The following is a 22,978-nucleotide window of genomic DNA, read 5'->3' as shown; positions in this document are numbered from 1 at the left end:
ACGCTCTGATGGATGCATCGGAGAGCAGCCAGTATCTTGCCCAAGGATATTTGGCATGCAGACTGGAGCAAGGGATCGGACCACCAACCTTCCGATTACTAGTTGAACTAGTTTATGGGAATACAGCATAGCAACTGCGTGGGCGCTCATTTGGTTACAATTAGCTGTTCGGGGCAATTGTTTGTATTTTTATTTATTAATTAATTTTTTCCATTATGACACACATCCTTTGCTATTACTGCTCAGCCCACTCTCAGTACATCCAATGTTAATGACGCATCCATTTTCTTAAACACTGATTCAATTCAGGATCATAAAGAGGCAGGAGGGTATCTCAGTATTGCTCCCTGAACAGGTGACAAGTGTATCACAAGGCTAACACAGAGATGCTAACATTAACACCTACGGCCAATTTAGAATCACCAGTTAACATAACAAGCATGTGGGACACCCACCCCGGCTGTCCACTGCATTAAAACTCCAGGAACGTCCTGCTATAAAGTGACAGCACTAACCACTGCACCACTGTGCCACCATTAATAATGAATTACCAAAATCAGTAAGCTGCTGCTTTCTATTGTTCTAGCATCCCAAATTAAATACACGAGCTTGGGTCATTTGTTTAATTGAGTGCTTTCACTCTTATCGCAGGTTCATTCACATTATAGCTTTTGGTGTAGATGTGCCATGGTCAAGCTGCACATTTCAAACAGCTGATCTTAAATTGATGCCTCGGGAAAGGCTAAGCTGGGTGGGCCAAAAGAAATGACAACAACAGTGATAAAGAACAGCTCTGTCTTGAAATGAGCCATCCAGAACGTTTTCTGGTGCACAGGATCAAAACGAGAGATAACGCAACTCATTTACAATATTTGAAAAGTGCCTCGACTGGACAACATTAGATGCAGGCCTGACATCTGTTCGCCTAAAATTTGCCCCAGAGTAATGATAAGCAGAGAAATCTGCGTCTTTCTTACATCAATAATGAATGAGAGTTTTATATTAGCTGACACGAGGATGTAGTGGAAATGGCTGATGTCTTTTTCATGCACTGTGCTTCTGCATGTTTCACTCCTTCAGTTATTCTCTCAGCCAAAATGTCTCATTCTTGTCAGATTTGATGTTGTGACTCACCAGTCAGCACCGTTCCCACTATGAGGTCTGCAGCCTAATTGAGATGGGGTGTTTTTTGCAGCACAGTTGCACCTGGGGAGCCACAAACCTCTCCACCCAGCGGTGTGGTGTGCGTGAGTTTTACAGTGAAAAATAAAAATCAGCCCCGTCTCACCAAGGCGCTGTTAAACTGTAAAATTCTTGAGGTTTACATGAGCATAAAAACTGGTGGGAAAATGTGACGCTACAGTTTTCGTGGCACACACATACCGTATCAGAGATTTACTTTCAAGAGAAAGTAAATCTCTAGAATAAAAATACTTCAGTTTGCCAAACATACAGGACAAGAGACTGTCGATAAAAACATTGCAAAATTGTAGAAGAAACCTGTGATCTCTAATATTTCAATGCACAGCAGGAGCATGAGCTGCACTGTAATAATATAAGTTCTTTAAAATATTTTATATTTCTCACTGTCTAAAAAAATCATTCAGTTATTTGAAAATGTGGCAATACTTTTTCCAACTATATGTCCCTTATTGGGTTAAGTGACTTTCAATATGACAAGCTTGAAAATAACATGAAATAGTGCCCCAACAGAAGCAGGATACCATAAAATATGCAACGCATATAGCATGGTGTTCTTGAGAGGGGTAATGTATCACAGTCAATTTTTGATTTTATCACTAACAGCCACTTGGTCTCACCAGCTGAGCTCCCGATTCTATTTGTGATAACAGTGCTTTAAACTCCTCTGGTCTCCTGCTAATGGGATGCGTGCCAGACCTGACCTCTCTGTGCCTTATGGTATTTCACTCACTTATATTACATTAACAGGCCTTGTCTTTCAGGCTTTGCCATATTGATTCTTCGCCCCTTCCAGCAATCCTTTCTAAGAGAGAATGAGGTGAAGTCACGGTGCAGCCATTAGAAGCAGAGGAGGGGTGTAGTAAGTAACACACAGGAGGGAAAAGACTGACACAGACACCTGTGGTCACGGTCTGTACATTGAAAAAAAGGCAATACATTTTAGAAGCTTAGTCATGCAATTAATGGAATATTGTTTTCATTACTGAAATGTGTTATCAGTTTGTAATATATTCAGATGTGTGTTAAATGGTGAACTGTCAAGTGTGGTGTGCTACCAGTGTTGGCCACTGAACAGCCACCCTACTACATAACCCAGAGTTCCTGTTTAGTAGAGCACATAATCAGACTTTGCCACCAGCTGCAGCAGAATGTCTGCATTAGAAGCACAGCAGTACTCTGCCACGCTGAGACTCTTAAATGATGGAGAGCATCCTGTGGCAGGAAATATCATGAACCAGAGTATTATTTTCATTGTCCAAGAGCAAAAAAACCCCAAAAACAGATTTATCCACAGCCACAGCTCTGAATGATCCTATATGCTTTCCTTTCCCTTCTTTCCCTGCTGCTGCTGGTCTTGTGCTGCCTGTCAAAACGCTCAGAGATCTGGGTACTGTTGGACTGCGGTGCAAGCGACATCTGATTCTTGCAATCCCAAAAGAACAGCCTGGAAATTCAGCAGCTCAGCCTGTTAGTGTCTGACGCTGCATTTTTATTGTATGTGTGCTGTGTGCTTTCCCCCTCCTGCTAAATCCAGAGAATACGACGGACCTAAACCCATATGTCAAGGAAATATCTCTTCACAGGAAAATCTTTTATAAGTGAAATTGAACAAGGCATTAACACATATTTTATTACAGATATGTGTAAATTGCAGTTCATCTGCAAAATTGCTAACATGGAAAGAGCACGTGAATCTAACGGGTGCAATGTGAAGGGGGGGATGGGGTCGCATTTCTCCTGTTACTGTCATCTCTGCCCTGACAGCTTTGAAAAGGAAAGACAGTGCTTGCTGTGAAAGGGGAGGAGAGCTGATGGAACTAACAGCCACCACCTACTGAGGCCCACTGCACCCCAATCTTATCAAGCCTACAACTACTGAAAGGTCACTATTGTCAGTGGCTCTCAGGGACAATATAGGTGGACAGGTAATCTCATATAAATAAGACTGGCTAAAAGGTAAATTTCTGTCTATGTTACAGCACCATTGCAGCTAAATAAAGGTGACACTTCCTCAGTGTTAGCTAGACTGACAGCAGGTTAAAGGTGACAGAGCAGAAGCAGGCGGGTAGTTAACAGCTCAGCTGATAACACATTCCCAGGTGGATGCTGGGACATTAGCGGCAGCCTGTAAACATTGCCAGAGGCAGATTTTTATAAAGACCAAAGACAGGGCGGGCAGGGCTAGATCGGAGCTAGATGGGACCTGCAGGACTTGAAGCTGTCCTATATTTAGAACTGCTGCTGTGTGCATCAATGCGTTTGTGCTTTATGTGTGTTAATCTGCACGATGTGAGAAAAGGCTGTAGTTATTTGAGCGCACCATCGTGCAAGGTACCCCAGTTAGAAAATGTAATTGCAACTACATTTTTTTTTTTTCAAGAACATCCATCTCATTTCTGCTCATCTTCAACACAGTGCCTTGTTCTTAAAACCTAGGGACACCTCAAAACAGGAAGTAGGCATGAATTATATTCACCCCGAGTCCTAAAAAGTCCTAAAAAATGATTTGAGTTATTAGAGATAGACTTGTATACAAATACAAATTCACATCAATGGGCTCCTGCTTACAGCACTTAACAACACATAAGATATGTTACGTTACACTTATTATATGAGTGTTTAAGATTGTAACTCTACTTTTCAGAAGCCTTGATAAGAGCCTTGAACTCGAAGCATTGCACAGAAATCATTTTATGGAAGCTGTTTGACATGTGGATGAATCTGTTTTCAAACCTGTTGCATGATCTTTTTAAACCAGGTCCAGCCTATTATACATTGTGATGGGCATAGCTTTTTTGATCTTTATAGCTGACCTATAATAACTCTATCAACAGAACAACACTTAATTGCAAGTTGGTGCTATGATGCAAGTGATTTTGATTACGTCCATGCCTTATTTGGCAGTGTACTCTATATGAAACAATGGTGGAAAATTTGGTCATAGGGCTTTTTGGCAAAAGCATCCTAGAGCTAGAGTGAACCCCATTAGAAGCAGGCAAAGCTGGTGCTCAAGCACAGCAACGCTGTAGCCAAAGTGTGCCGTGAAACAAGGGCAGTCTGTCTCAGAGATAAAGGCTTGTGTTGCCTGAGAAACTATCAGCAAGAGTAGGCGGGAAGGTCATCACTCAGACAAGGGAAGAACAAAAGCTGAGATCGGAGAGAGCTGAGCTACGGCAGATGGAGACCTTCAGAAAAAACTTCACTATCAGGGTTTCCTAATATGTTTTGCAACCTCCAGAGAATATGGGATGGAACGGTATGGTAGATCTTTGAATGCAAGAAGCTGAAGTAAACTGAGCTTGGATTCAATGCAATCTGTGGCTAGAAAACCAAAACAGGCTACAGAACCACATCAATATCAAGGCTATTCTGTAAGATGGAAGTGTGAGAGAGGGCCCATCAACATGCAAAAGCCTCCCCGGTTAGTGAGTGTCTCTGGATAAAGAGAAATGACTCCACATGGGTTTCCAAGTACTGATTTCTGCTTATAGGTAAAGCTGGGATGCTCAAATGCATCAAAGCACAGAGGAAAAACAAGAAGATGTCACGACTCACTTGGTGTTCCCACAGAGAGTTGGCACCATGTCTTAAGGACTGGACTTAGGGAATATTTCAAGCTAGGACTATAAAATAGTCTATTAGTACACTTTTCAGGAAAAGAGGTTGTTATTTTGCTGTGATAATGGAGATTTGGAAAACATGGAAATAGTTTGTTTTATAGTTTTCCCATATAATAAATATTGTCTATATTCCATCCACACATCAAGCTTCACATCACTGCTTTTTCAGCTAAGAGGTGGCTTGCCAGGCATAGCAAATGCTTTCATCCTCTCCCAATCCTGTGTGGAGTGAAGAGGCTCCATTACGCCATTATATCAGCAACAGGCTAAACCAGGAAGAGCTCAGGCCTCATTTCCCAACTAACAGTTGCTGACATAACAAATTTAAGGGAAAAAGGAGGGATCTCCTTTAAAAACCTGTCAAAGGCAAACTGATTGGAATATCATCTTTCGCTCTGGGTGGGTGTCTACAGGCCATGATTTGCAATTCTTCAGAGGGGAAAGTTTCATTTTGTTTGTGCTTTTCTTCTTATTCCCAGGCTTAGGTAATTTAATCAGTCGCTCGAGATTAGAGAATCATTTCACTAAGTGAGAGCCCATTGATGTGAATAAATATCAGTGATTAAAACAACTCAGAATGAGAATCTGCGAGCAGTGGTAGCATTAGTCGTGCCGAAATGATTTGTCAGCTAATTACTTCAGTTCCTTCAGCAACTAGGTTCCCACCAAGCTCTACAAGAGAGTAAGAACTTTACCGAGCAGTTGTTGACCTGAAAGCGTGCATAATGCCATCCCTTCATGCTCACTTCTCCTGAGGTGAGTGCAAGAGAAGTGAGTTTCATGCCATTAACAAAAATGCATCAGCCACTAGCAATGGATACAAAATGTCCTGTTGTTAGCTGCAAGAGCAAACATAAGTGCTTATGGGTTGGTTTGATTTCTTTGTTTGCTTGTTTCTGTGTTTTAAATTGTGTTGTAGTTTACACTATCAGCTACTTATCATAGGGACCAAAGCTAAAGAATGCACTGCCGAGGACAGAGACAGAAATCTATAAAAAAGTAAAAATCAATTCCTCAGTTTAAGTCTGCATTTTATTTTCACCGCAGTTCTTCCTGATGGATAACCGATTGTAAAAATCAACAGACTCTTTTTTACAAAAGCTATAATTTTACCTTGCAGAACATAGGAGCTGCCGGACTGCTGCTTTAAAGCAGTGTGTTTGTTTCTGGATTTGTGTTACTTCCATAATTTTAACTAATACCTTAAAAAAATCCAGTCACACAATCAAACTAATAGCAATAAAAGCAGGCATCAACTCTTGAGCTAATAAAAAGAAAGAAAGAAAAAACTGCCAAAAGCTGTATTGGCTACTTAAAGTGGGTTTTCTCTGATTTAGGCTTCTGCAGGCAATCCTTGTAGAGCCTACATTACAATGTAACCTACATAATTGGCTGAACTTGTTACCAGCTTTCATGTGTGTGTTGTTTTATGTGTTAGTTACCTTGTTGATTTGCCACATATAAAAGAAGGTGGTGACAAGGTGACAATTACATTTCAATAGAGGTGCACCATCAGATTATGGTGTAAGTTATGCCACAGAGGGGGTTATAACTAGGGGTGGGTTTTAATAATTGATTCATCGATTAAAATCGATTCTGGCTTGGATAACGTGATATCGATTCATTAAAATCCTGAATCGATTTTTTTATATAAATGTATTTTGCCCAAAATTCCAGAATCTCAGGTGAAACGTCACAAAATTTTGACAACCACCAAACATTTAAAACAGTAAATGAGAGCAGGTACACGGCTTCTGCACAAAGACGTAAACTCAAAGCGCGGACCTGCGGATCAGAATCAGTGAGATGTCGCCTTTCTCACCCGACGGCACGGACACGGTCGGGGCTGAAAGCCGACAGCTCGCTGAATCTGATGTTTCGGCGGGTCCGCGCTTTGTGTTTACTCCCTTTTTGCGCTGATTCCAAAGCTGTTAGTTTTATCTCTCTCCAAACAATATTGACTGAACCAGCAGCAAAAGAAGATCCAAACTGCGCTTCACATAAACATCGTCATGGATTCCCTCTGACTTTCACTGTTTTGCTTCTACCACGATAAAATCACACTTCATGCACAGCTCTCTCTCTCTCTCTTTCTCAGTGTACTTCAAGAACAGTTTCCCGTCTATCCCCGAAATCTGTTTTCTGCATTATTCACTTGCTTGTTATGCACAAGACTACCGTTATTTACAGCGCTGTCGGTCGATGTTTTTTTTTCCTTTTACTTACTTCCGAAAAGAAAACGTAATTTCTGCCGTTCAATAGGCTTCTGAACAAATTTAAACTTTTTAAAATTATACAAAATGCAAAACGCTGTGTCTCTAATAAAACCGCTGTAACTTCAGAGGTAATGTTCATATGTTGATTAATGGTTTTCTTTTGTTTTTGATGTACTGCAGAATATTTTTATAAAATCCCAGGCCAGGAAAATCACCTTCATGTTTTTCTGTGTTTTATCTTCAGCTACTTTGACACAAAGGCATCTGCTGTGACGCTCACACCTTTGATAAAGTCTGGAAAGTGTCAGCTTCCTTTTTATAGATACAAAAATATGTAAATGTACTGATCTGAATTATAATATTTCTGACTGTCTGAGGCAAAATTTCCCAGATTCAAATCGAATTGAATCGAATCGATTCTAGAATTCAGTGAAGATACCCAGCCCTAGTTATAACATCCCTGTAGAATTAACATCCAAGTATAAAGCTGCATGCTAGGTGCCCATGTTAAACTTCACAACAACACATAGCAATTTTTGTCTATAAAGCTAACCATAACAATCACAACAACTGTATATTGGCTACAAAAGGAATTCAAATTTTGTAAAGGCCTAATCTTTGCTAACAGTAGGTGTCTTCTTGGCTTCACCTCAGCTAATTTGAGTCATGAAATTTGGACCAAATTTATCCTTGTTTGTAGTCCTAATGGCTTTTGGAACATTTTTATTGCAAATATTTGACCAAAAATACAGACAGCCGTCAAGAAAGTCTGTGCTCCAATTTTGGTTAGTGAAATTTGAGTATTTTATTTGCTACCGAATGCTAATTGGTAGGTGCCTGGTTCTATTGTTTACAGTCTACTGATGAAACTTAAGTTTCAGCAAGTTAGCTAATAACTTAGCACTCCATCAATCATACAAATAAGGTCACACAAAAAGTGATTGTAACAGCAGTAAAAAGCTCTTCCATCGCAGGTTAACCAATGCTCACAAAACTCTCAACACTTATACATGAAAAGTTTTCCTAGACGTTTTAAAACTGGTTTCTCACATTACTATTTTACTCAAGAAAAACCCAATACAAACATATTTTTCTATAAACGCTATCATATGAAGAATTACAAGTGGACACAGACTTCACCATAGATTAGACTAATTATGACTTTTCAGTGTAGACACCAAGCACATTTTTAAGTTATTTGGTCATGCTTGGTGTCACTGCAGATAAATAAATGTGCAGCCATTAGTCAGTAGACCATGCTCAGAGTTTGGCTGGCGCAGCAGCTGGCCGTACACGTCTAATCAGTCTGTTAGTCATTTCCAGGGGCTGCTCTTACTTTAGCACGAGACAGAAATAGACCAGTGTTTCCTTTGACTAGTTGAATGCAAGTGCAAAAAATATAAATCCCCAGTGATAACAGCTAAAAAATGATGGCCTCTGAATCCCAGCCAATCCATGAAAACCTTTCATCAAATCCCAGCAGCCCTGAGCCATGCAGACTGGATTGCTGCATTTCCTTTTAGTGCGGATTTTATCGTGTAGTAGAGGGCAGTATGCAGCAGCTGGTTGCTTACTGAGAGATGCTCCAAGGCACCAATAGTACAGTCAAATACATTTATTACAGCAGCAAAAGAAATGAAACAAGATGCCAAGAACACCTGGAAAAACAGTTACAGTGAAAACAGATATAAAAACAAACGCACTTATTCAGATTGTTTCACTCACGAGGAGACACGTAAATGACCAACTTACCTGCAACTGCAATGCAAGGGTGAAGAAATACAATTATGCACCATGTGTATTTGTATTTGTTCATTTGTACTGGTGAATTGTTGATTCTTGATCTGCATTGTTCAAGCTAGGTTCCGTTTGAAGAAATTGCATGTTTTGCATGCAAATTTGTGACCCTATACCATCAGCTCTGCTGCCAGAGTATAAAAAAATAGGTTAAGCATCTTTAAAGGCTTGGGAGGAAAAACACACTGAATATGAGCGCCATGTATTGCTCATAAGCAATACACACATGCAGAACACTGCCTATATAGTTAGTTTCCATCTGAAACATTTCAATAATACTAAACTAATTTAATTAGCTTACTAGCATCTCATGCCATCTGCTTGTATTTTAGCAGCTGCTGAAGGTAGAATGACACCTGATCCAAAGTAGCTAAGTGCTTTAAAAACTAAACTGCCTCCCATAAGATGTGTTCATTAGAACTAAATGAAATTATTTAGTGACCAGATACGAACATTTCAGAGGTTTCCTCCAAATGCTGCCAAATCGCAAAGAAAGGCAACATTAGCAGTGCTTTTAGCTTTCTCATAGTGAGCAGTAAAGACAGCAAGGGAAGGAGAGTTATGTCTGACACAAGCACCCAAGTGTCCACTTTTATCCACCAGCAATCACAATATATCTCCACTACAATGGAGCATTGCTTGTCTGGTATCAAGGGATATATGTCAAGGAGACTAATTTGCTTTTATAATATCCCCATTTAACACTAGCACTAACAGTTCCATATGGGACAAATATTTATAACTCTAAATGCACCTACAGTCATAAATGTGCCACTGTTATTATTAATAATCTATGAACAAATTATCCGGTTCACACCCTGCAAAAAGGCAACTAGCCTGTGGTATTATAAGGATAAAGTGTGTTGTTGTTGTGTTCTAACCACAGCACAGACAGGAGAACCGAGAAGTTGTGGCGTATAGTTGCAAAGGGGGAAAAAAAGGTGAAGAAATAAACTTGCAGCGTTAAAGTAAACACAAAGGAGGGATCTAATAAACCACAGTAACAGTTTGCACTGTGCATAATGTTAAACAGTTAGTCTAATTAAGGAATTAGAAGTCGATGGACCATGCTCAGAGGTTGGCATGTCCCAACTTGGGACAGAATTTGCATGTATTTGAGTCAAGGAGCAAAGCCATGTGTCACACAGGTGTGATGCCTTACCTGGCAGGCTTGATAAAGCAGCTGGTGCTCAAATTTTTTGATGCCGAGGATATTCTGAAACATCTCGTACAGTTGGTCCTTGCTGAGGATCAGCTCGGAAGCCGCGCTGGCAGTCATGCGTTGCTGCGCCTTCCGCGGATCCTCATCGCCACGGTAGATGGTGTCAAACTTGGCCATCCAGGAGCTGAGCACCGTCTCTTTGCTCAGACCGTCGATCTCCGGAAGGCTGCGCACGCGCTTCTCGATGTGCCTCTTGAACACTTCCCTGAAATCGTTGGCTGAGAAGCCACCACTCTGGACCATCTTTGCCACACGGTCACTCTTAAGAAATACCTACATTGTGAAAGACCAGTGTCAATAGTTGCAGCTGAATAGGAAATGGATTTAAAAAAAAAAATGTTGATCAGTAATTATATGGCAGCTCTGCTGTCACTCTTGGCTTCAAACAGCAAATATCTGTCTTCAACAGCAAAACAAAACCATTAAACTGAATAATAACTTTGGAGTGAAAAATCAGAGCATGTATGCATTTGCTGTGACTCAAGACAGGCATTCTGTGTGCAGCTAATGACAGCCTAACAGGGAGACATCCAGACAAGGCAATATTGTCACTGTGAAGCAATTATCAAAGATGACTGCTTTGTTATTTTGACAGTCAAATTTTGTTCTTAGCATTCATTATGACTCAAAGCAGTGACTACTGTGCTGAAACACCAGAGTGCAGCAGTAAATTACTCGTGACATTTTATTTTTGAAATTCATATGTCCTTATTTTATGAAAATGTGTTTACCATAAATTTTTCTATGACACCAATGATGGCTGAATGACCATATAAGACATCTTGTACCCTACATATGAGTGCAAGAGGGATGCACACTTTCAGGTTTTCAATATTTAATTCTGAACACTTGTTGTGTATTTCACATTAATATTAAATATCACAAAATAAATGAGATTCCTGTTCAGCTGTCACGCCTGTGTCAGTTATCTCCTAATTAACTTCTGCAAAAAGAGTAATTGTGTGTGCGCTTCCTGAGGGTTCCAGTCTCACATTAACGTTTTTCATAATGGCTTGTTTTTCCATCACTAATTTAACACATCCCCCTATATGTAATTCCTTTTGTCCTGTAAGCATTGTAGTAATGACTTTTTCATCTGCAGATTGAATAGTGAGCTTGGAAAAGATGGCTGTGTCAACCACATGCTCTGACTCATAATCTGTGCAGTGAAAAGCTTCAGCCACCATTTTACCACTCAGAATTCAGGCATTTTGACATGGAACAGCAAGAGCGCTGTGCAGTGCTTTTCTGACTTTTTAGATTGAAAGCTACACATTTTAGAGAGAATAATGCGGAATATCCTGCACACACAACAAAAAGCACTTTTCTTTACAAGAGTGAAAATGTGAACATTTAGAATCATACGAAATGCAGCATATTTGGAAGCATTAAGCGCCTGAGCTTGAATGAAAAGGTTATTACTGTGATTGTGCTGCTATGGCTACGTAGGGTGGGTTGTTAGTACCTCAGAGTAACTCTGCACAGCGTTGATGAATGCCTCATCAGCCACAATTTGTGTGTCTCCATTGAGGAAGGCCTGGAAGCGATCCTTGGTCTGCTGAAGCTGCTGCTTGGTAATCTGTGGAAGCAAGAACAAACAAAGATTGTGTCATGAGAAAAAAATGTTTAAACCAAATAATAAAGCCAGTTTTTCATTGTTTACCTCGGTCAGATTCACACAAATCACGGAACAAGCATCGAGCATGCTTCTCGCCATTTTCACCAAATATCTCCTCTTATTCAAATTCATTTCATTTAACTGTATCTCATTCTGTGACTCATTCCTTCAGTCGTAGCCCACAGAATATAAGTGCAAGTGGATTTATGATGTTACACTGAGTGTTTGCTAGCTCCAGCTTTGCATCTACATCCTAAACCCACATTACCTCTAGTGCCTCTGAACAACAGCCAATCATACTCCTTTTTTACCATCACTTATAGATGAAATGCGTTGCCTAATGGCTTCCCCACTTGAAACCTAAACAGTGGAAATCTGCCAAACTAAATAAATCACACACAGCTAAAAAGGTGTGCAATGGTTGCATATTAAACCCCTACAAAACTACTGACTATATTTGTCTCAGCAATCTCTCGAATTTTGCTGATTAGCAGCTAGCAAAGCACGCTAAATTGCAAAACTACAGTCAATATAAAATTGTTTAACATCATCATGTTGACCTATGTAGCATTACAGAATGGCTCACTATAGATTATAAACTTGTTATAACATGTTATAACATCAGTTAAATAAAATTATTCTGAGCTAAAGTACATAACATGGCGTGCTTGTTATCTGTGAACTTCCTGAGATACATCTGTGCACATGAGTAAGATTTTCTCCATCACTTCCTTTTGTTCCAGTTTCGATCTTCATTACAGTCTTGATGTCCATGTATTGATTTCACACATGGTTACTGACTCAGTAATCTAAAGGTCAAGACTGACAGTCTCCCTCTGATAAGTGCCTTCAATCTTACAGTTCAACCTGTTATTATACGGGACCTGCTGGTAATGTGTGTGTCTGCCTGCGTTCAGCAGCACATTGCAAGTGACAGACTTTGGTGTAGGAGTGAGGTGGAAAAGCACCACATATCGTGTGCCTGTGAGGCAATTTCAACACCATCTGTGTGTCCATCATATTACCCCAACCCCGTTTGATAGTGCTCAGAAAGTAATAGCCTCTAAGAATTCACTATTAGAGCCAAGTGCCAGAGTTAGAAAGCTTTAACGTATTCATGTCAAAATACAAACACCCAGCCAGTCGATACTATCACCAGAGGTTAAAAATGAGATGACCTGTCCAGTAAAAATAATATGGACTGAAACTGGAGGTATCACAAATCATTTCACCAAGACATCTCTTTTACTTTAGGCGATTGTTGTGGTACAGAGGATCTCAGGATGATACATCCACTTAACGTCCAAACAAGTTCCACTTACAACATAAAACGGCACATCTACATCGGGGATCGATACTGCCCCTCTGCTTCAGGTTTCAGATTAATTCATGTTTCCCACAGCTAGATGTGAGATTAAAGAAAAATCTAGGCAATTCCTGCTGTGTTTTAATAAACCATGGCGTTTAAGGAACATCCTAAGGCAAGAGATGTTAATATTAACACGAGTATGCAAACTGCTCTGGTCTATGGGGATACACGGGAGCTGGGGTTGACACACTTGTCCATAGTCAGATATTATCCATATCTGAAAGTGAGGTTGAGGATAAAAACATCTGTTTTCACTTGTATAATAAACTGAGTTACTTTAATTTCGAAGATTTAATTCCCTTTATATTTCCTCCCAATAACACATTTCTTATACATTTCAGAAATACCTGCAGAGAAGTCTGACCTCAGTGTCCTGGTTGGCTTTTTTGTGTAGAGTTTGAATTTTCTTCCTGTATCTGGTATAAATCCATATCGGGTTTATACCAGGTTTATACCGGTTATAGCTTCCTCCCACTGTCTAAAGACATGCACGTTAAGTTCCCTGGTGATTCTAAACTGGCTCTAGTTTTCTTTTTATCTGTGTTGGTCCTGTGATAGACTAGTAACCTGTCTAGGTTGTACCCTACCTCTCCTCCTATTACAGGTAGCCTAGAAGCACAATTAAGAAAGTGAATGGACGGATGGAAATTTCCTAAGCAGCTTTCTGTGTAATAAAACTCTAAACAGGAGTGTGGCTCTTCAGACTGAAGTCGCATGCTCAGTAATGATGTACAATGTTTTTCAAAAACAGGCAAAGAAAGCAATGTGAATAATATGTCAAACAGAGAGGAAAATGCATCCTGAGAGATGCTTTTTACTGCTGAGCTTTCAAAAGAGGAAAAAAACAAAGATGAATCAGGCTGACTGAAATGTTTTAGCAAAGCTAACACTTGTAATACTAGCTCTGAGGTCATTCATAGTGTAGCTTGCATAAATAGAGCCAAGCACTGATATATACTCTTTATACTGCAGACTTTGTGCACAACACAAAGTCTGTGTTGTGTAGACCAGAACAGATTTGTGACCATTATGACTGGATATTAATGAGCGTTTGTAATTACAGCTGAAACAATTAGTCAAGGTATCAACTGGCAGAAAATGAATCAGGCAGCTCTTTCAATAATTAATCTGTTCTTTCAGTAATTAAAATGAAATACAGAAAACCTCACTGTTTCTGTCCTCAATAACATGATATGAATGTGAGATATTTCTTTTCAAATATAACATTTAAAAAGGTACCGGAGTAAAAATGACAAAAAGATGGGATATTGTGATTGGAACAGTGGGAGAGCACATTTGTGTTTTACTTGAAGATTTTACCTTGAAAGGTCAAAGCTAATAGTTCTTCCACTGACAGTTTCTTCGGGCTGATCTGAGATCATGTGACAACATAATAAGCTACTAACTCCATTCAAGTTTGCATATGTGGGGAGAAAGCTGAAGCACAGCTTGACTACTGGAAGTATTTGGAGTTTTTTGTGCTTTCATTTATTCCCTCATTGGAGAACCGTGCTGTGTTAATGGATGAAAGAAAATGCCTGCATTTTCATCAGTATTGCCAGACTCCCAAGACATACTTTGCTGCTTTGGTCATATTGATTCTTCTCTGTGGCTCTTATCAAGATTGCAGTGTTACCCAGTGATTCATTCGCTGGCAATGAAGTGGGCATTGGTATTAATCACCGTTCACATATCAATAGAGGAGCCATGCACATGTACAGCAGCTTCATTGCAGTTTAAACTGAGAGTAAATATTTCACTTCGGCCATGTGGATGATAGTTAGGTTGCATAAAACTTCAATAAATTCAGTATTTCAACTTTGTATGACCAAAAGCAGATTTACGTCACAAGATAGGGCACTGGCCACGATGAAGGATTAGCGCTGATAAATTCCCTAATTCCCTGCTAATTTTTCTAGGGAATATTCTTTGTTACTGTGTGCTAGAAAGTCCGTCTACTTTAACTTTGCATAATTTCAGTTTGTATCTAAATGCCCACTGAGTCTCTAACAGAGATTCGCGGTACTAAGTTCCCTCAGGCGCATGTCTTATAAAACATCAGTGACCTTTAGTCATTCTTCAGTGAGCTTATGGAGTAATTTTCTGTTCTTCTGTTGGTATGTTTCTATTTTGCCACAGTCTGAGTCGGGGTCTCTGCATTTGCTGTGAAATAACTCTTTGTTTTTGTTATTTGGAATTAGGACGTTAATTTTTCATTTGTACACTGTTTTGGTTTTGTACATCATGATGGGGTCAAAGCCTTTACAAGGAAAATGGTAAAAATGCGCTCTGATTTACTGCATCTGAAATACAGTATATCAAATAATGCAAGGGTTGTGCTATACTAATGATCTTGAAAGTCAATATTCGGTATGGCTTACTTTATTCTTCAACACAGCCTGAACCCTCTTAGAGAAGCTTTCTTGTCATTCTTTTAACGAGTCCTTATGAATAGTTCTCCCGGTCACTCAAAGCTCTTTTTTGGGGGAATTTGGCTCCCCTTTGCTCTCTGTCAAGATGATTCCACACTGCTTCAATAATGTTGAGGCTCTGCGGAGGCCGATCCTTGATTGGTTGTGATCCATTGTTTCTGTTGCTGTTGATGTTTTTTATCCAGCTATGCTTGTATTGCAATGCCATTGTGTTTGTTGCTAATCAGATGCTCTCCAATGGCATTACATGATGGACCAAATTCTGAGGGTGCCTTTCTGTGTTTGTAAATTTACTTTTGGCTTCTCTCAGAGCGCATGCTTGTTTTAGCAGATTTATGCTGGATGCTGTTCCTGACGCAGTCCCCAAGGCATTTTGAGTCAGCGTAAACCACTACACTATGGAACCACACTTTTCTGTATTTATATTTTTGACCAGATCCAGATCTGCAGAACCACTGACTTAAAGTCATGACAGAGTCTCCACCGTGTTTTAAGGATGACTGTAGACGGTCACTGTTATACCTCCTCCAAATGTGTTAATAATGATTTAAGCCAAAAAAACTGGATTCATCAGTCCATCAGCCCACTGATTTCCAGTCCAGTCCATTTTTTTCATAGTTTCCCTTCCTGTGGCTGTCAAGAACAGCTGTCCTTCCACTGAGACCATTTCTGATGAGGCTCCAGTGAACAGTAGATGTCTCAGCTAAAGACCCAGATGCATTTCTCAGGTCCTATGTCAGGTCTTTGCTGGATTTTCCTTTCTTTTGTTGAAAGACACAACTTTTAGAAAGTGTGCCTCTGCTGTACATAACTTTTTCATCTTTTGTCTACCAGTTTTCCATTTTCCTTAAACTTTTAAGGATACTGTGCATGATGCTGGGATACGACAATTTTTCAGCTAATCACTCTTTGGGACTGACCTTGTTGTTGTTGTAAAACTATTGAACTGTGTTATCTTTGGCATTTTCCATAGATTCAACTCAGGAAATCAGAGCAAATTATATGTTTTTGTGACAGGTTGCTAGAAACTAAGTGCTAAGTTGTTGTATTTCAGTTGTCTGTTATGCGTAGACACAATACTGGTTCTTCCTTTGAGTTTGGTGCTTTTGTTATGTTTGAATAATTCATAGCTCAGAGTGAAACGGCTTATCAAACAAACAAAAGTTCTCAAAAACTGATAAATAAATAAGAGAAAAGCTGTCAAAAAGATCTTCAGAAAATCTGGAAAAATCTTGCTCAAAACCACTTTCAAAAATTGCAATAAAAACAGATTAAAAAACCCAGTCTTTCTGTTTTTGATTCTTCGTGTACATTGGTTTTATCTTAAAAACTGTGATCAACATGCATTCTAATCAGGACATTTTACATTTAGAAAACTGAACATCTAATGGTAGCAAATGACCTCAACTGTAGTTGCCATTTTTGCATGATATTTAAAATTGAAAAAAATAAATGTACCTGTACTACTCTAAATGTATGAGATCTAATCTTAAACCATCAAAGGGAAGTGTAAATTAATTTAAGGTTTTATAAATATGTGCAAAACTAAAACAATGGACATTGTTGAGATTAAATGTTGTATCCGAGATCCTGAATGTAATCTGAAGTACAGTAAGTTGGATAACACCTGATTCACAGTAAATTTTCAGTACACAGTACATTATGATTGGATTCATATAGATATTTGTATCTCTTTGACTGAATCAACATGTCATCAGCTTGTGATGTATACTGTATCCACTGTCTGCGGTGGAGTAATTAGCTAATTGAATGTGGTGCACTGTACTGTAGCTTGTGCAGTTTAGCACGATAAGGACTTTGCTTTGCTGACTCACACTTGAGCTCCTTAAAGTTATATAATGTCAGGGGAGGGGGAAGTTAAATTAGGCTGCTTTCCCAAATTAAATGGCAGCAAAATAAATGAACAGTTTTCTGTGTTGGGCAGAAGTAAAACAGATGTGTAATCGATTCATTAAAACGAAATAAAATATTTAAAAAGAAAACATACAATTACACATCTGTATATCAATAGAGATAAAAAAATGTAAACTTTACATTTGTGAAATCTAATGTAAAAATTGGAGAAAGGGTGTTATATAAACTCAGTTCTATTGTTTGCCGCTGTTTGCCCTGTCTCAATGCTTGGTTTTTAGCAAATATGTTATCAGTGGCTGCTATCACCAGACAAGGTTATTCATGTTGTAGATGACACCACCAGCCCACATCTGAGTAAACAGCAAACAAGGGTACAGGAGCAAGTACTGCATGACAGCTGCACAAAATCTACCAACAGCAGGCTTCATCAAACACAAAACACCAACACTGCGTAGCGACTATGGTCACAAAACTACAATTATACAAAGACACATCCACAAGCTATTATCCTGGAACCAGACATGCACTCGTAGATTTGTTCTGAAGTCACATGCACACACAGCATTGTGTGAGTAAATACCACTCCGCTGGGTTAGCAAACAGCCAGGTGCAGACTCCACAGACAGAGCCTGACACACAGCAAACAGGGATAAAACAAGAGGCTCCGGTTCTGTATAACTAGCCTTCACGGTGTTGTCATATTCGGGAGCTGTGGAGCTGCTGATATATTCAGAAAAACACTGTTTTCACAACCAGCAAAGCCCCTTCTAGTAAGTGTCATCCATTACCACACACCACCATCTCACAGGCAGCAGTCTGTTCTGCTGGTTCTTCATTTTGCTCATTCGCTTGATGAAAATAATCGCTTAGCAGAAGCGAACGTAAAACCACATGAATATGAACACTCACAAATTAAGAACACCAAACTCAAATTCTCTTTGACAGATTTTGATGAAATTCATCTGTTGACCTGTAATTAAATGCACATGTGTTGTACTCCTCGATCACTTTAGAAATGTGTGGTAATGTACGTACGAAATATGATAAACAAGAGCCACAGATTCTGTTGAATTTTGGAGAAACGAATGACGGAGGCCTGAACTAAATCTATAGTTAAATTGGAAACTGGAAGAAAGTGACTTTGGAGCATGCTCCCAGAACTTAAAATACACAAACACAAATATGTTAACACAAATAGGCAATTAAGCAAAGATTTGATATTGTTTTTTCTTTGTTTTTGTCACGGTCCTGGGTCGGTGACCCAGTGTTTTGAGTTTCTTGTGTCTCTGAGTTTTTGTATTATGATCGTAGTTCTCTTTCTTGCCCCAGTTTATTCTTTAGTCTAGTGTCTTAGTTTGGCTTTCTTGTATTCTCTTTAGTTTTCTGAGTATTTAGTTAGCCGCTGTTATTGTTCTCTGTGTTTCTTAGTTGCTCTGTCTCCCCTAGTCAAGTCTGCGTCTATGTTACATTTCCTGTTTTACTTTGAAGGTCTGTGTCCTACATGAATGTATTGAGTTTCGCTTCCCTTGGGTCTTGTTATGTCCGATTTCTCCCAGCTGTGCTCCCCTTCTGTGTCTCATTCCCCTCATTATTTCCCAGTGTATTTAAGACCTGCGTTTCCCTGTGTCAGTGTTGCGATCTCCCTCATTCATGGCTGTGTGTTTCTCTGTGTAATATGTTATAGTTTCCAGTTTAGTCTGTATAGTTTTTCTCTCCAGCAATAAAGCTGTGTTTTGAGTTCGTTCCTGCCTCTGTGAGCTTGCGTTTGGGTCCTCATCCTGCCTGCACACAGCCGCAACCATGACAGTTTTGTATTAAAGGGCTACACACTGCAGTACCACTGCATTACTTTATACCGTAGAGCACACGAAGCTGACTGTGAATCAGTAACTCCATTCCTGGTGCATTACTCTCATTAAGAGTCTGCAACCACCCTCCCATCACAAATCACTTACTGTCTTCCTTTGTAATTTCTCCGACTTTCTCTCTTCGTTCCCTCCTTTTAGCTTTCAAAGGTGATTATCTCACAAGAGTCTTGTTTGATGTTCAATAAGGTTTGTTTTGTGGGTTTTCACCAATAGAAAGCGGCACGAGATGTGTTGAAAAAAAAGATCACACAGACTGAATTAATCAGGCTTTTGAAAAACTTTTGTAGAATTAGTGATAGGAAAGATCAACGCGCATCCAATATTTATTGGCTGGGAAGGCTTAACAGTCTTCACCAATAAAAGGTTGTAGACTCAGCGTTAATCCATGTCCTGAGAGATGTTTTAACAGTTTCTCACTATGTTTAAGTCTGTTTTTTATGTTGTCTTACTGCTTGGTGACACCCCCTGTGTTACTTTACATCAATATCACAGAAGAATGCCTCTGAAAGAGTATAAAGTTTGAGCTTTGTTAAGGAGGGAACCATTAAAGCACTGGTTGCATGAACATGTGACAATAAACTCAGAGTATCTACCTGACATACCGCCTCATGCCTGCTCCAGGCTGCTGTTTGTGCTCTTTGTGCCTCAGTGGAGAGTGGGAAAGAGAGACTCATAGGAGAGGTGCAGTAATGGCCCTGCTATAGCTCTTCTGTCTTTAATGTGGAAAATCACCACTAGTAATCTCTCTCTCAGTATCTCTCCTTGTTGTCCTTTTTACTCATACCTGTGTAATTTTCCCTTTGAAGCAATGTTACACAGGGTTCAGCATAACAGCACACATTTGCACCAACAAACTCTTGAGCCCTAAATAACCACCAACAGCCGCCTGAGTTCTCTTAGGGGACTCAACAATGATCAGAAAGTGTGATGACATGCAGCCGCACATAGTATCCATCAAAAGACTCACAAAAGTTCTCTTAGAGTGATTATAACTTCCATAACGCATAATCAGAGTCCCATAATTATGAGACAACTGTCTTGTAATTATGTCACAATTACAGTATAAGAAAAAAGTATGCGATTATAGCCAGAAATAGGAAGATGTTACAATAGCTGATTTAGTTTCGATTTGCTTTCCTTTACATGACACACTTATAGGCGTGACTAGGCAATGCACATGTCATTATGAATAGCCCTTTAACCTTGCACGTTTTCAAGGTTAAAGGAGTGTTTTGTCAAACGTGCAGACCTGTTTTGATCTCGCTCTAGCAGGCTACCAATCTCAGAATGAATTCTCCATCTCTGCAAAGTTTGACAGGCATTATAAATGCTGCAACTGCTGCAGTGTAAATGTCAACATTTGGCACAAAGTACAAATGGATCCCTGCTGTTTTCTTCCACTACACTTCCAATAAAATGGTCTTTGCTTACAGGAAGCATGTTGATCAGGGCTCAGACAGTTTGTTGATTAATCACATAGTCAACTGATGTAACAGCAAATGGGAACATTTCAGCATTTCGTTGATCATTAATCAATTTTCAAACAAAAATGTAAACAAAAATAACTTCAAAGTCAAATTTTCTGACTGATAAAAAGTGAGCTTGTGCCTGTTGTTGTGAACTTACATGAGAATACATTGAATAAATACAGCTTTGCCTGCTTTTTGCTTATTATAGACCAAAATGATTAAATACATAAAACTAAAGCAGTAGCAGTTTTAATTATGGTAAGCTCAGTAAAAAAAAAAACTTGTATACCAGTAAAAATGATAAATGAAATGCCGCTTTAGAATTGCTAATGTTTGGTCTTCTCTCAATAAGCCGACCCTTATTTTTGCACTAGTTTTTTCCAGTAAGGCGAATGTGCAATACTGGGAGCAGGAATGAAAACTTATGCAGCAATTAAACAATCCTGCTTAATTTGTCTCCATGCATGAATGCAGTGTTGGGACACAGCAGCTATTCTCAGCCAGACAAATCTTGCCTCACATCACACTGATGGTTAACATTCGTTGGCACAAATGTATCTGTTGCTTTGAAAGGCCAACAAGAATTCATAGCCCGGGTGAGGACACACGAGACTATAATTAACAAGCACATCCTGTATTTTGAGAGCCATTGAAGGAGATAAAATACTACGTGGGATATTGCTTTTAAGCCAGATCACGCTCACGTCTTCCCACCTATGTGGAATAATCCCTCACATGATGCCATCCATACCAGCTTTAAACTCCCATGCATTTAGATGCCAGGACTCTGTGCTCTAACATTTGCATTTTGGTAGCCTGTTTTTTGAGCACATGGCACATGTCATGTGAGCATCACACCAAAATGTTGGATTATTACTAGAGCACATATTATTCAATTTGATCCCTATTTCTTGCCTTCAAAGTACAGCGCTGTTAGGAAAAGACATTGTTAGTATTCTGACAAATAAGATCTAAGCTTCCCTCCTTCGTTATGTCCCCATAGAGAGGATGTTTAATTTGAGAAGCTGTGATAATTTACACGTGGCTGCACAGATCGTGGGTGAGGGGGTATTTCGCCTGCTGCTTTTCAGCTGTCACCCCTTCTGAATTCACTTGCTTATCCGCACCGTCAATAAACACCTTTATTCTCCTATACTAGCGGTGCTAAAACATGCTACCAAGACTGCTGCTTAATGGGAGAGAACAATTTTTCCTATTATCAGCTCTCAAGCGCTGACTGACATGTTTTATTTTCAGCTCAATGCTTGACTTTGCCATTGACAGCGAAGCTTCTTTTATTGTCGAAGGATGTCTTTTTTTAATTTCAAGCAGAACACCATTCAGCGATCTTACATAATAATGCAAATGATTTCAGTGCCATACTTCAGCTCTCCATTTAGTGCCACTGTGTTTTGCACATATGACTGAATGTCTTATGAATATATTGAGGTTTGTCAGTTCACTCTGAGTTGTTTATATCTACATATTCACCATTCAGATAATCTGGTGTCTTTTGGTAGAACTAGAAGGCAATAGGGGCAATATACATGCCACTGAGTAAAGAGATGAATGCACACTACACAGTGCAGTTTTTAAAACCGTGCAGTAGTCACTTGAATCGTGAATATTACAATAATTATCCAATAAACAAATGTAGCAGCTGTCAATAGCAATGATAAACATTGAATGTCTATGCAAACACCCTGACCGCTACCAGTGTTATTGTTTCGATATTGATAATCTCCTGTCTTTTGCCAAAGTTAGAGTAAACTAAAAACTGAAAGTCAGTGTGATTAAGTGGATTTAGTTAACAAAAATAAAACATTACCATACTTTAAAGAAACAAATAGCAGCTGAAATTGTATATAATTTGTATTTACACAGCTAACAGCAGCTGCTATTAATACAGGAACGTCTGCATGGCAGTAAATCAACTGCTTTCACAAAGTGTTTGCGTTGTTATACCAATTCTTAACATATTCAGTCTGGCCCCTAAACAAATGAAAGATTAAACCTCAGAAATGATAACAATCGAAACGAAAATGAAACACTGAGAAATATAAACTGAAAGGGGCAAAATTGATGCTTTTGTTCAAAAGCACCAATGAAAAAAATTAGATGTTCATTTAGACAGATCTGCAATCTGTGAGCCAAGTGCAACGTTACAATCATCTTTTTCACTCACTGAAAAGTTGTTCACAGTGGAACTCCCACAGTTCTCTGCAAACACCTGTGTGGCAAACATCGGTTTGCACTTCAGTCTAATTCAAATTCACATCACAAACCCTG

The 22,978-nt window shown here is 39.3% G+C and overlaps 1 protein-coding gene across 12 annotated transcripts in view; it reads right to left on the bottom strand.

Annotated features, from left to right (window-relative positions):
• The window catches only part of cadpsb (Ca2+-dependent activator protein for secretion b), a 66,543-nt gene that overhangs the window by 39,763 nt on the left and 3,802 nt on the right, over positions 1 to 22,978 (bottom strand). For all 12 annotated transcript variants that reach the window (XM_080301715.1, XM_080301720.1, XM_080301716.1 and 9 more), the window contains exons 2-3: positions 11,524 to 11,637; positions 9,999 to 10,331 (exon numbers count right to left, since the gene is read on the bottom strand). In XM_080301715.1, the coding sequence (XP_080157841.1) occupies positions 9,999 to 10,331; positions 11,524 to 11,637 (447 nt within the window). The remainder of the gene's footprint in view (positions 1 to 9,998; positions 10,332 to 11,523; positions 11,638 to 22,978) is intronic.

This window comes from Astatotilapia calliptera, chromosome 5 (genome assembly GCF_964374335.1).
Source record: "Astatotilapia calliptera chromosome 5, fAstCal68.1, whole genome shotgun sequence".
NCBI classification, from domain to species: domain Eukaryota; kingdom Metazoa; phylum Chordata; class Actinopteri; order Cichliformes; family Cichlidae; genus Astatotilapia; species Astatotilapia calliptera.
This window is presented reverse-complemented; position numbering and strand designations above follow the sequence as displayed.